At 42.0% G+C, this 14,984-nt stretch overlaps 1 protein-coding gene across 1 annotated transcript in view; it reads left to right on the top strand.

Annotated features, from left to right (window-relative positions):
• Nucleotides 1-4,413: 4,413 nt before the first annotated feature.
• SI (sucrase-isomaltase) overlaps nt 4,414-14,984 on the top strand; it is a 161,015-nt gene continuing 150,444 nt past the window's right edge. Inside the window, exons 1-3 of the mRNA XM_060242435.1 lie at nt 4,414-4,568; nt 6,569-6,692; nt 9,235-9,308. Of these exons, the coding sequence (XP_060098418.1) occupies nt 6,569-6,692; nt 9,235-9,308 (198 nt within the window). The 5' untranslated portion in view covers nt 4,414-4,568. The remainder of the gene's footprint in view (nt 4,569-6,568; nt 6,693-9,234; nt 9,309-14,984) is intronic.

Below are 14,984 nucleotides of genomic sequence, written 5' to 3'. Positions count from 1 at the left end.
ACTTTGTCATAGTCACTGTTTGAAATGTGGTCTGTTGATTTTTTTTTTTTTGAGAGGGAGCGGAGGACGCTTATAAGTGGCAAGCTAACATAATACTACTAATATAGCAGGACAGACAACAGTAATATTATTAGATTAAATCTAGTACAATGTGAGGCCCATGCAGACATCCATGATAGTCTGCTTTTGTCTGCTTTGGAGGCCTTTTACCTTACTGAGGTCCTTCCTTCCTAAAGGTCCACCTCTCAGATCTCCAGGAAATTCTCAACTCACAGTTGGCAACCTTACCTCATTGTTACTGTGTTGTATTGGCAGCTATAGCAGTCCAGGGCTTTTATAGGAAAACATTGCTCTGTGGAAAAGGCCAAAAATAATTTGGAAAAAAAAGGCAAAATTTAGACTGATGCAATTAAATGACAAAAGCTTCTTATATTTCAGCTTGTCATTTGAACTTAGCTCCTCCTAGAGCCAGCATATTGTAGTGGTTAAGAGCAGTGGACTCTAATCTGGAGAATTTGGGCTGATTACAGACCAGCAGTTTGGGCTGACTCAGACACCTCTGAAGTCCCAAAAATCTGTTCAGAAAGCAACATCTGCCAGCCATCCTCCTCCCGTCCTCACCCCATCCTCCAGGCTCCTTTGACCGGCTCAAAAAACTACCACTTTCAAAGTGGTAGCGAATATTTGAGCCGGCCATCAGTCGCCTCCCTGCCATCTGGATGGGGAAGGGTGCAAGCGATGCGACTTGGTGGTCTGGAACTGCCAAGCCACCCCAAGCTGTTCCAGGTTTTTTTTTTAAGGAAACCAATCAGAGTGCTGGTGTGCTTGTGTGCACAAGTGCTTGCCCCACAAGGGGAAAAAAAAAGGGAATCCACCTCCCAGCCGCCCCAGAATGCCTGTCTATTCTCAGCCTGGGTTTGCTTTCCCACTCCTCCACATGAATCTACTGGGTAACCTTGCACCAGTCACAGTTCTGTCAGAACTCTCTCAGTCCCACCTACCTCACAAGGTGCCTGTTGTGTAGAGAGGAAGGGAAGGCAATTGTAAGCCACTTTGAGACTCCTTAGGGTTGAGAAAAGAAGGTATAAAAACATTCTCTTCCTCCTTCCTCCTGAATCCTTTAATAGCACAAAGCCTAAGCAGTGTCTAAAAGCAGTATTTGTTGCAAAACTATGGAGGCTTTTTTTAGCTTCGCTCTTTTTTGTCCATTATAGTTTGATCTGCCAAATTAACTGTCAACTCGTGAGGTCACTAGAGCTCTGTACAGCACTGTATTTTTTGGCACCTTAATTTACCTTTGAGTCATATCTGCTTTGAGACTCTCACTTATCTTTGTTTACTCTTTTCTAAAGTGGCTTGTAATGCTTTTGTTTAACTTTTTTTTTATTGAAGAGGTGGTTTGTCTCATTTTACAGTGAAACTTTGTTGCTGCTAATTTGGCCTATCGTTTTCCTGAATGTATTGTTTTCAGATGAGCTTCAGGGCTACACTACGTAAGACTTATTTTATTCCATAGTTAAGTCATAGGCCAAGGAAGTAATCTGTGACCTAAATGAGGGGAGGATGTTTCAGCTCTCCTTCACCCCCTGCAACAGATTTTCCAGTAAGCATTGATGAACACTGCCCCCTGCCCACTATGGGGGAAAATATGCAATTATTTGTACTTTTATCCAAATGGTGAAATGACTGGGAGGGAGGTATTTTCAATGTGGGGAAAAATCAGAAGAGGAATTCAGAAGAGAAAATTCCTTCTCAGGCTGGAGTATTCTGAAGCTGGTTGAAGGTTCATCTTTTTGTTTGTTTGTTTTTAGCAGTATCTGGGGGATGGATGTTTACCCATCTCTGATTGACTGACTCCAAAGAGAGCCACTAAGGAGCCATGATGGGTGCTTTCACACATAGGGTTGTCAAGTCCAACTCAGAAAATACCTGGAGACTTTGGGGGTGGAGCCGGGAAACTTCGGGGTGGAGCTAGGAGACATTGGGGGTGCAGCCAAGAGAAAGGGTATAAAAGCACAACTGAACCCCAAAGGGAGTTCTGCCATCACATTTAAAAGGACCACATACCTTTTAAATGCCTTCCCTCCTTTGGAAATAATGAAGGATAGGGTCACCTTCTTTGGGGGCTCATAGAATTGGACCCCCTGGTCCAATCCTTTTGAAACTTAGCGGTTGTTTTGAGGAGCGGCACTGGATGCTATACTGAAATTTTGGTGCCTCTACCTCAAAAAAACAGCCCCCCAAGCCCCAGATACCTGCAGATCAATTCTCCATTATTCCCCATGGGAATCAGTCTCCATAGGGGATAATAAGTGCCCAGCAGACATTTCTCTCCTTCCCCCCACCCGCTTTCTGATGACTCTGAAGTGGGGGGAGGGTCTGCAAACCAGGGGATCCCTTGCCCCCACCTGAGAATTGGCAACCCTACCCACAAAACTGGGGGATTCCCCATTGGGGCCTGAAGATTGACAAGCCTATTCACACATGCTAAATAATGCAGTTTCAGTCCACTTCAGCGACTGTTTGCAAGTGGATTTGTCATTTTGAGGGTGGGGGGAGCAGGGAAACAACATGGCTGCCTCCAGTGGCTGTGAAAACAGCCCAGACCCTCCATTGATTGCACAATCTTTTCAGAGGTCATTTGCATAGGAAAGGTAAACTTGAATCTTTGGTTGCTCTGTGTTACTTTGAAGAAGAAGACAACATTGGTTTTATATTCCGCCCTCCACTCAAGAGTCTCAGAGCGGCTCACAACCTTCTTTATCTCCCTCCCCCACAACAGACACCCTGTGAGGTGGGTGGAGCTGAGAGGACTCTCACAGCAGCTGCCCTTTCAAGGACAACCTCTGCCAGAGCTATGGCTGACCCAAGACCATGCCAGCAGGTGCAAGTGGAGGAGTGGGGAATCAAACCGGGTTCTCCCAGAAGAAGTTGGAAGTTCAGCAACTCGCAAGTAGCAATGCCAATCCCCCACTTCAGAGTCACCAGAAACGGGGGCGGAGGGGGAGGGAAATATCTGCTAGGCACTTCATTATTCCCTATGGAGATCGATTCTCATAGGGTATAATGGATAATTGATCTGGGGGTATCTGGGGCTCTGCAGGGGCTGTTTTTTGAGTTAGAGACACCACATTTTCCACATAACATCTGTTGACTCTCCTCAAAATGCTCTCCAAGTTTCAAAAAGATTGGACCAGTGGGTCCAATTCTATAAGCCCTGAAAGAAGGTGCCCATATCCTTCATTATTTCTAATGTAGGGAAGGCATTTAAAAGGTGTGTGGTTCCTTTAAATGTGATGGCCAGAACTCCCTTTGGAGTTCTGTTGTGCTTGTCACAACTTATGGCTCCACACCCAATGTCTCCTGGCACCACCCCCAAAGTTCCCAGATATTTCTTGAACTGTACTTGGCAACCCTACATTTCACACAGCAAAATCTAGTTGCAAAGTGCATTGCAAGTGTGTGGATGGCATGGTGAGATATGCCCACCAAGCAGTATGACCTCCACAGCAGCAAAATTTGACTCCCAATTTCTTGATGCAGATTGATGCAGTTCCTTAAAATGAGCCAGGAAGAAAGCCAAGGATTCAACCAAATGCCCACCAGTGCAGGCCATTTTGGATCGAACTGAAAGGCAGAGGATAATGAGGGTCACTTGACTCCTTCCTGCCCTATCTGAGGTCACAGGGAAAACACTTGAGGGAAGAGAAGTGGAGTTACAGCCTGAGGGAGCACAGCCTAAGCAGCCAGAGTCTTAAATGACTCAGCACTATTTAATTGCTTAACTGTTGTCCTGTTATCTGTTACTGGTTTTATAGCAACACTATTGGGCTTCTTTGTGAAGTCAAACATGGATAAAAATGTTTGAACCTATACAAAGTAAATAAATACATATCCTGCCACATCATAGCCCTGTACAATAGTGGATAGATATAGGTGGATAAAGGGAAGGAATTTTTTTCTTTTCTTTTACAAAACAATAGAGATTCTTGGCTACTTTCTTACTATTTTTTATTAAATATCTATGGTTGTATCAATGGCATACATTTACATTCTGTAAATATTTTAGTGATCAACACTTTATTAGTTATGTTGTGAACTTTCTCTCTCTCTCTCTCTCTCTCACACACACACACTAATTGGTTTATCCTGAGGTTACAGAGGGGGAGGAGAGAAAGACTGATAAGAAAGAGTCAAAGGCCAACAAAGACAATTAACTATAATGGTTCAGTAGCCCAAAGAGAGGGTGAGGAGAGCAGAAAAATGTTCTTGACCAAATGTGGGATTATTGCTATTCTGCTCGTTAACTGCTATATGACTGATAGGCTGAAGAAAATTATTATTAATTAACTAGCTGACTGCCTGCTGGAAGTTCTGTTCCAGCAATAGAAAGGGAACTCCTGATCAGCCTGTTGAATGTATGTATCATCTCCTGATAGCTTAGTTAAAATATAATGTAATAAACTGATAGGAGATCAGTATATAGGTAGAGTTTACTAGGTAACTAATCACCATTGCTGCAAGACCATTCACCAGTTGCACATGGGGGAAACCAAGACTGTGTAAAGGTACGCTTTTTACGTATTGTTTTTCAGTAGTTTTGAAACTGGTAAGTATGTATCAATGATACTGCCTTAGTATGAACCTTTAGTTCACAATTACTGAGAGTTATTGTGAAGGGAAATTTGTGTTGATTTTCTTGAATGATCACAAAAAGTAAGCTCATTTTTTTCTGCTGATTGCTGAATGCCAAGCATGACTTTCCAGTTGTCATTAATCATTAGTCTTTAAAGGTACATATAAGCTCTCCAGAGATGGCAAGACGATTATAATTTATTTACTGTACTATGTTCTCTATCTTTTTTTTAAAAAAGTGGCATTAAAATGATTCAAGCTTGAAACAAAATATTCCCCTAGAAAACAGTGGTTTGTAATAAACTGCTATATGCATTTATAAAGTTTAGATTTTTTTTTTAAACATTGGAACTGGAATAAAGGATAAAGAATGAACCTGAACATTTGCCTTCAGTTGTTTGTTGGAGAGAAACGGGTTGCTGTAAAATAAGAGTACACAATTCACCTATGCAAAATTCACCTCAAAGAATAGCTATCTGCACATGGGAGTGTTGCTGATTGGAGAGGAGACTGAAAGATGGGATGTCATAGAAAAAGCATAGAAAAGAAATGAGGAGGAAAGATGTGGCAAAACCCTGTTCATGTCTGTTCAGGAGTAAGACATTTTTGTGTATATTGTGGAATATATATGTCTGTGTGTACACACACATATGCACACATGCATATAGGCTTCTGTTGTTTTGTCCAGGTTTCAGTGGCCATTACCACCCACATAGTATTCATTACTGTACCTTAATTATAAACATTTAACAACTAAAGCATACTAGTGGGATTGAGATATTTAAAAGCAAGTGCAATGGCAACTTTCTACTGTATCCTAATATTTTCCTCTTCTACATGTAGAGGCATAGAAGATTAAGGTGTCTTCCACATTTGTTATCTGCCCTTAATGTGGTAGTTAGGAGAAGTGTTTTCCCTCCCCGATTCCTTACAGCATTGTGGTCCATTTGCACACCTCCAAGGGGTTTCCCTAGACTTTCTCCAATCTTTCTCCAACCTGCTTTGCTTCAAAGTGTTAGGAAAAAGTGAAGTAAAGTCTGGATGACTGCTGTATGGGTGGGAAAATTCAGATTTTCCAGCCCATGTGGCAGATATTTTCTCTGATGCTGTCCATGTGGCATCCATTTCCTACCCCCCCCCCCCAACTGAGGCTTTAAAAACTATTGGTCTTTGGTGTATCAATAAAACAAATGCGGGGGCGGGGTACTTCATTGCACTTCAGCTTATAAGTGAAATGCTTTTGTGGAGAAGACAAATGCAGTCTCACCACCAGCTTGTTGATCAGAATGCTAGAGATTTAATTGTAATGTGTTTTATTGCTAGTGGTGCCATGTTCTTCACACTTGATTGAGCAATTAGTTATGGAGCCATATTGCTTCAGCAGTGAGTGTTTGTCAGAGATGGGCATGGATCCTAACATTACTAAAGATCTCTTCGGGGCCATCGGGCAATAGGAGCAGCCATTATATTTGTTTCTTGTAAATCATAACCCAAGCAATTGAGTTTACATTGTATTTTAATCCAGGTTCCCAACACTTTGTCAAATAAAACTATATATATTTTAATGGAGATGCTAATTTGGGACTTAAAAAAAACCCCCTGAAAAACCATTTGGTGGAAGTGTTTTCATTCTCACAAGGGCACTAGGTTTCCATCCATGAGACATCTATCTGGGCCCATGAGAGAGCATTTTTAATCTTTTAAAGGATTCACAATATTCAGCTGTGGTGTCAAAATGTCTATGGATTGCTCTGTCAATCTGTCTTTCTTGATACAAAAGTTGATAAGCATTATACTTCAATGGAACTGAAAATAGTGTGTAGTTTTTTAACTACTTTGGCCAAATGATACAATTTTTAAAATAGAACTATTTACTACATATCTAATTTATACTTGCCCGTAACATTTTTTCCCCCTCTGGCTCTTTCTCTAGATGGGGAAGGAAAGGAAGAAATTCTCTGGATTAGAAATTTCCCTCATCACCCTCTTTCTTTTGCTGGTGATTGTAACCTGTGTGCTGATTGGGCTTTTAGCAACTGGGAATTCTGGTTTAAAAGGTAAAAAACCCTAATTCTTTGAATTTTGTAAATCCAAACTGAAAGAATGTTTAATATAACAGAAAAGCCTTCACTCAGAATGTTTGAAAGCTGGGTTCATCAACACATTTCCCATGTGATCTTGGGTAATACTCTTGCAGTACAATCCTAAAAAGAGTTACATCCTTGTAAATCTATTGAAGTTAGTGGGCTTTTAAGGATTATGCTTATGACTGACCAGTTAGAGTCTGTCCAGATACTAGTATGGTGCAAATATTGGTGTAAATTTGTGAAATTATGGAGGAGGTATTCACACAAGATCACAGCAATTATATTCATGAACATGGAACACTGGAAAACAGATATTTCTTCTTGGAGAGACAACCACTGTCATTTCCCCAAGTGCTTTCTCTGACATAACAATGTTCAAACAAGTAATGCCAGATCTTTATTTGTATGTGTGTGTATTTATCACAATAAATCTGAACCTGGTCAGCAAGGAAATAAGCCTTTGGAAAGTGACAGTGCCATTCTAAGCAGGGTTATGTATGGATTTCAATGAATTTAGAAGCGTGTAGCTACTTAGGTTGTCATGGTTATAGAAAAATGCAATAATGTTGTATGCCATGCCTCTACATGGGTTTCTAGGTAAGACTGGCATTGTAGTTTCTCTGGGTGTTCAAAAGTCTTTCCCTTAACATTAGCATATGGATTGGAACATGTCTTGACTGGAGTAATTTTGTTGGGTTATCCAACCGCTAAGTGAGCCAGATATTTTCCCTTTGTTTCCGATAAATGGAATGATAAAAGCAGGGCCTGCTCAACATTTTGAAGGTCTCTGGGTAGATAGCGCATAAAGGCACTTGAATGCCAATCACCAGCCCCCTAACTTTCCACCCCACTACCTGTCTGCCCCTCCATTGCTCATGTTCAGTTGCGTGCACCACCTGCACACCCTTTCCCCAACTGCACTAAGGAGTGAAAGTGGGAGTGCCAAGATGAAACTGTAGGTTCCCTCAGCCAAATGCTTGGGGAAACATCTCTGCCTTACTGGCCCTGAGGAATGGTAATATGCAGAGGTCATTTTGTAGAAAAATAGGTGGTGGAGCTCATCCAGGGATTGTTATGCACATACTATTCAATGGACAAGGAGGTGGAACTAGGTTCAGGAGCTGTGCTCATGAGCTCCCACTGAATCCGAGGCCTGGTAATATGTCCTACAGGCCTCGGATGGAATTTGGCAGAGAGTTTAATCAGGTTGGGGCCAGGGCAGAAAAAGCCCTGGCCCTGACTGAGGACAGCCAGATGTCTCTTAGGCCAGGGAACCTCAGCAGTTGTTGGTCGCCAGAACATAAGGCTCTCTTGGGGGTATAACAGGAGAGGTGATCCCAAAGGTATGAGGCAGATTTTGATGTATTTCCATTTATAATAATTATTTTAATTATCTATGGGGGGGATGGGATCCAGAATAAATTTTTAAAAACAAACAAACCTATATTTACGCTAAATAAATGTTTTGCCTGAATGAAGCTTTGAATTGGGTTGCAAATCTGACAGCAGAAAGAATTACCATATTTTTTGCACCATATGGCGCTCTGGATGATAGGACACACCTTCCTCCTGGGGGGCGATCCGCTGCCTCCGCCTCCAATCCCGGCGCTTCCCCCGCGCCTGCCTGCCTGGCTCCAGCTTCTTCCAGCAAGTGCTGGGATCGCTCCACGCTGCCCCCACTGCAAACCCAGCGCTTCGCGAGTGCCGGCTGTGGAGAGGGCAGCGTGCTTCCTCCTTGCCTGTCTGCCTGGCTCCAGCTCTGATGCTTAAAGCAAGCGCTGGGATCGGAGGCGGAGGCAGTGAATCCCCCCCCCCCGGAGGAAGGTACGTACCTTCGCTCCATAAGATGTACACACTTTCCCCCCCACTTTTTTTTGGGGGGGGGGTGGAAGTGCGTCTTATGGTCCAAAAATACGGTAATTATTTTGAAATAAGTCATTTCTGAGAACATGTTCCTCAGATACAAGAATGGGTGAAACAGGCTATTTCCAAATGGCTTCTACAAATCTTTGTACACTGTGGGTGTTTTCGACTACTGGCTTGGGCTCAAGAAAAGGAAAAGACAGAAGAACTGCCATATTGTATTTCTTTGAGCAAAACCCAGCAAAAGAAAAATTAAGAAATTCCTGGATTTCACTGGCATTATCTCATGTATTGCTTATTCCTTTATAACATTGCCATACTGTATTTCTTCATATGTGAATGGCAGAGCGAATGACACTGAGGAGCAGGTAGTGACCAAGGGGGGAAACAGTGGTCACTTTTACATGAAGTGGAAGATGTAAGATTGCCAGGCCTCTTCCCACTATGGTGGGAGGCCTTCTGCCAGCAACCTGCATGGCGCCAATCAGAACAGCAATGGAATGATGATGACGATTGCTGGCATTGTATGTGCTTCTGGGTTAAAAACAAGAGGTGATGTGGAGTAGACCTAAGAACTGCAGGAAACCTATTTGGGGATTTCTTATGTGTGGACTTTGGCTAACACTACAAACTGATTGATCCTTTGCAGACTTCTCACCAACCTGTCCAGAAGTACCTGTACCTGAGAGAATAGACTGCATTCCAGATCAAGTGGCAACAAAGGTATGAAAGAATAACATAGGGATAGGAAATTAATATAATTTGTGCTGCATAACTGTCCTGTAGAGAAAGGCAGCCACCAGGTTAAGTGGGGACAAACAGAAACATATATCAAAGAAGTGCCCTTGCTGTATAAATAGATATAGATAATGATTCCCTCATATGAAGAGCAGTGTCTTAAAGGTACCTATGCATTAAGTGTGTGCACACGTAATATCCAAGCCACATGAACCATCTAGCCAACTGGCGTTATTCTCCTAAAGGCATTTTCATCACCTCAGAGCTATATTTGTATCCTTTGCTGAAGAATAGCAGGCTAAAAATGTCTTCAATAAATACATCACTATTCATTGGAGTTGCATCTATTAGGGATGTTCCAGTTCGAAAATTCCAGTATCTGAGATGGGTTCTTCTAGCTTGAATGAAACTGAAGTCATCCCTGACTGTACTAATAAAGTTTAATAGAATTGTTCCCTCCTTTTTCCTTTTTTCCTTTTTCCTTTTGTATGAATTTTATATAGATTGTGCACACACATAGGAACATGGTGTAAAAATGCCATAAAAGAAGGAAAGAAAAGGAGGAACACCAGCAACAGAAAATGAAAAACGTGAAACAACATGGAAAGGGCATATTTGTACTAACCTAAACTCTGTGTTCTTAATATGTAACCATAGAGTGTTATAACACCATTACATAGAGTATACCAGACCTCAGTGCCTCTGTTTGTTTAGCATAGGGTGCTACAGGTAGCAGCATCAGTGCATATCACTTTGTGCATTGTAGTTGCGCATAAAAGATAAAGGTAGTTTCCCATGCAAGCACCAGTCATTTTTGACTCTGGATTGACGTTACTTTCACAATGTTTTCACGGCAGACTTTTTACAGGTGGTTTGCCATTGCCCAGTCTTTTACACTTTCCCCCCAGCAAGCTGGGTACTCATTTTACCGACCTCAGAAGGATGGAAGGCTGAGTCAACCTTGAGCCGGCTACCTGAAAACCCAGCTTCCACCGGGGATCAAACTCAGGTCGTGAGCAGAGGGCTCCGACTGCAGTACTGCAGCTTTACCACTCTGCGCCACGGGGCTCTTACTTTTATGCATACCTTTATGGAAATAGAGGCAGATGAACTTCACAATATTAGTATGATCAGCCTTAGTGGCTCAAGTTGCTTTTCACCGACCCTTAGACTTGAGATTACCCATTGACCTCTGTTAAGAAGGAGAGGTCACAGAACAATTAGGTCTTGCTATCATTTATTTATGCAGCTGAATTCCTGAGAGGTTATTATTTAAGCTCAGATAATAGTTTTGAGTGGCAAAAGTCTCTTCAGTACCATGGACTTTCAATGAACTATTGATGTGGCTATGAGAGAATTAACTGTTGTTGAGCTTTGACCCTTTACCTTTTTTCTAAAAAAAGCAAAGATTATTATTATCATAATATGTTATGTCCAATTATTATTAGTACTGAACATGGACTATTGGTAACTTTTGCTTCTCCGCCTTCACTTTTTGATAAGATTATTTTGCTGCCAAGGAGAAGTTCAGAGAAAGTTCACTGTCTTTATTATTCTACGAAAAAGAGCATTTGACCACAACAAAGTCCGTTTGACCACTAAAAGAAAGACTATGCTAGGGATCATGTATTCTGCACAAAGAAAAGTCATGTGAGACAGAGGCTGTAGTAATTAGGAGAGTTAGCCAAGAAAACCTGTCTGGATCCAAGCCATCATTTCCTGCTCTGACCTGATTATTAATGTTGAAGTGATCATGTGGCCATTGTCAGGTTATGGAAACTTTTGGTCTCTTAAGGTCCTATGCTCCAAGGTTTTAAACCTGGTTTGCTCTACTAAAGATGAGCACCATTTGTCTTATTTGTATGTGCTTCTCATACATGTCATATTATGATTAATAATTATAGTTATCATATGGCATTGTGTGTAGTATAGCCAAGAGATCCTAAGATTGCCTGGCAACTTTAAATTCTAACTCTTTTAGCATTATGCACTACTAGGTCATCAGAATGGCGGCACACAAATGGGCTGCTCTAGGTGTTTCTGGGAAAACTCTATGGTTTTCCCAGATGCTCTAGCCATTTGAGAGGTTAAAAACTCTATGGTACCTATTGTACCATAGAGCTTTACCTCCCAAATAGCTAGAGCATCAGGGAAAACCAGAGGTTTCGTGGAAACGCCTAGAGCAGCCCCGTGTGTGCACGGCCATTTTGATGATGTCACTTCTGGGTGACGTTATCGCACCGGCGATGCAGGGGAAGGTTCCCCCCACTGGCCCAATGTGGGCCGGCGGGTTGGGAACCTCCTTGGCAGCCCTATATTTTTGTGATGCCTTAACCCTACCTTAAGAGGCCATTGTAGGAGTCACTGTACACACTTATCAAGCTAGTCTGGGATGGATAGATGATTGCTAGATGACAGATAGCAGCCAAAGTGCCGGAAATATAGAATGAAATGTAATTATGTAAAATTCACATCCAATTAAAAAACAACAACAATATGTACACAACTCAATAAGGTAGCTAAGATCTGTAATTGGTGGAGTTTTTCCAAGAGAGTTAATATCTATTGTGAATTATACATCACAAATCACAGTTTAATTGGGAAGGAGAGTTTCTCAGTCCTTTAGCTTGTTATCATGTATGGTTGGTGGTAATCATCAGGTGTCTTTTCTGTGTATCCTCACTGAATATAATCATCACTAAACCTAAACTGCTAGAGCAGGAGTGTGGAACTCATTTGTTATGAGGCCCGAATCTGACATAAACGAGACCTTGTTGGGCTGGGCCATGTTGGACTCGGCCATGTGTGTACCTATTTAAGATTAGGTAGCAGAGGTATAAACTTTATAAAGGACACAAACACAAATACATATTTCTTTAAAAAACAAACAAACCTTAGAACGTGCTTAAAACATTAGCACTTGTTGGGCATAAAGTTGCTTTCTTTGTATTTCTCCCATGGGATCCAGGGAACTGGGAGAAGGAAGCTCTGGCTCTTTCCTTCCTTCACCAGGCGACTGGGGGGAGGAGCTTCAGTCAATAGAAGGAAGAGAGGCTTGGCTCGGTAGCTCTGCTGTGTAATTGAGAGAGCTTGGCAAAGCAAGCTATCCCTCCTCCCCTTCCTCCCCAAGGGAGGAGTCTCAGCCAATAGAAAAAATAGAGGTTTTGCTCTGTAGTTCCTGTGCAATTGAGCAAGCCTTGAAAGCAAGCTGTTATGCAGAAGAAGCAAGAGAGAGGGAGAAGGAAGCAGATGACAGCCAGTTGCTTGGGGGCCAGATTTGCTACCACACAATTTTCTTGTGTTTTTTATTAGTTAAAAACAGTCTTGCACTGAAGGAATAGCTGTAAGTGATTATGAGTCTCAATACAAATTCATTAGCTCCCAACAAACTATTAACTGAATCACAGATAATCCCTCAAAGGTTGGTTTGCACTTACTTCTTCTTTGATATGACAGTTGACTGAAATCATCACAGTCCTCTACTAAAACCAGTTGTTGGAAGTTTCAATTAAACAATAGAACATATTTTTCCCCCTCAGATGATCAGGAAAAGAGGCTAGAAGTACGTCGACATTTCATCTTTGAAAAAACTGCCATTGTGCTTCTGCACAAATATGGCCACAGGATGAAATACACTTATGAGCTCTTTTGTGAAAGGGTATATTTTAAAGAGTGATGGAAACAATAAACTCTGGAAATGAAAGGTTTAGTTTGTGTAGCTGGATGATTAACAAAAATCTTTATATAACTATGGAGTCTGCAGCATGAGAGGGATTAAACCCTTGAACTATTTCATGATTTCATTTGCAGTTAATGAGAAGAACGTCTGCCCAAGTACCCCAGAGAATAAATCCAGAGGTTTATGAATGCCTGAAGGGTGCTAGAGTGGCAGAAGATTTTGTCTTCTTAGGTTTTGCTCTGATAATATGAGATAATAATATTCCTCCATCTGTGAGACATCACAGCTTCTAGAGCAGGGGTGTCAAATATGCAGTTCGGGGGCCGAATCAGGTCCCCAGAGGGCTCCTATCAGGCCCTCAAGCAACTGGCTGTCATCTGCTTCCTTCTCCCTCTCTCTTGCTTCCTTCTGCATCACAGTTTGCTTTGCAAGGCTTGCTCAATTGCACAGGTGCTACAGAGCAAAACCTCTTATTTTCTCCATTGGCTGAGGCTCCTCCCTTGGGGAGGGAGAGCTTGCTTTGCCAGGCTCTCTTAATCACACAGCAGAGCTACTGAGACAAGCCTCTCTTCATTCTATTGGCTGAGGCTCCCCCCCCCTGCCCCAGTCCCCTGGGGAAGGAAGGAAAGAGCCAGAGCTTCCTTTGCCCAGTTCCCTGGATCTCATGGGAGAAATACAAATGAAGCATCTTTAAGACCAATGAGTGCTAACATTTTAAGTATGTTTTACGTTTTTAATATATACACACATGGCCCGGCCCAACAAGGTCTCATTTATGTCAGATCTGGCCCTCATAACAAATGAGTTCAACACCCCTGTTCTGGACCCTCAGACTGTGGCATTCCTGGAGTTTTCCCTTTTCTCTTCACCTAGGAAATTGTGCATCTGGGGTGCATGGGTAGGATTATGGATGTCAGCTTCCAGGTGTGACCTGGGGATCCTCCAGAATTACAGCTCATCTCTAGACTATGGAGATCAGTTACCTGGTGAAAATAGATGCTTGGGAGGGTGGAATCTATGGCATTGTACCCCACTGAGGTAACTGTCCTGCCTGGGCTCCATTCCCAAATCTCCAAGAATTTACCAACCTGAATCTTGTAACCTTTACCCCCCTCCCCCCCCCTTCACCATCCCACACTGGTGGCCTGGTGGGAACTGGCAAGCCTAGATGGGATAGATTGAAGTAATCAAGGGGCAATCACAAATCCATTTTGGAGCAGGCTAGACCTTGGAAGATCTGGAGTCTGATATGAAATAGATGTAGGGGAAAGATGCCAGAGTGTCTCCTCTGAAAATGTTGGAGTGACACCAACACGTTATTGCAAAAATGTGCCACTATTCATGTAGATAAATAGTGGCCAGGTGAGATGCAATACATTCCACAGATCTTGGTTATTCTTTGAGGTTAAGTTTGGTGCTGCTTCACTCTGAAGCTCATTGATAATCTCATCCTGTGGTGGCTTTCTTTCCACTGAAAGCTGCTTCCGAAATCATAAAAAAGTTCATTTAAAATGATATCGTTTTGTGATAAAAGCTTCAAATGACCAAACCTCATGTCAATAATAACTAAGAAGTTCACATAAAATAAAATTCACATAACTATTGATTTCCTGCTACAGGGTGACAGAGAACCAACTTAGAGAATCATAAAAAAAAATATGCACACATATTAGAAGGTTATCAACTAATGCGGCCTGTGGTATTTACTGGCTTTCATGATTTTTTAAAGTTGTTATTATATGGCCCAAAGCTTGTGGTTAATGGACTGGTGATAAAAGAACTGTATTCTGTTCAAACTAAACATCATGAACGGGTGCAAATATTTTGAGGACCAAAAGAAAGCTTTTAGAAGTCGCCATTTTACAGACCTTTCCTAGTGTAGCCATTTTTTATCTGGAAGTATGTTTAGCAAGGCCAGATGTACCTATTTTTGGAGGGGAGGCAAAGTTAAAAAATGATGCTGCCATTACCCTTCCATTATG

Source organism: Heteronotia binoei, chromosome 6 (genome assembly GCF_032191835.1).
Source record: "Heteronotia binoei isolate CCM8104 ecotype False Entrance Well chromosome 6, APGP_CSIRO_Hbin_v1, whole genome shotgun sequence".
In the NCBI taxonomy this organism is placed as follows: domain Eukaryota; kingdom Metazoa; phylum Chordata; class Lepidosauria; order Squamata; family Gekkonidae; genus Heteronotia; species Heteronotia binoei.
The sequence above is the reverse complement of the archived record's forward strand: the minus strand, read 5'-3'. Positions and strand labels throughout refer to the sequence as shown.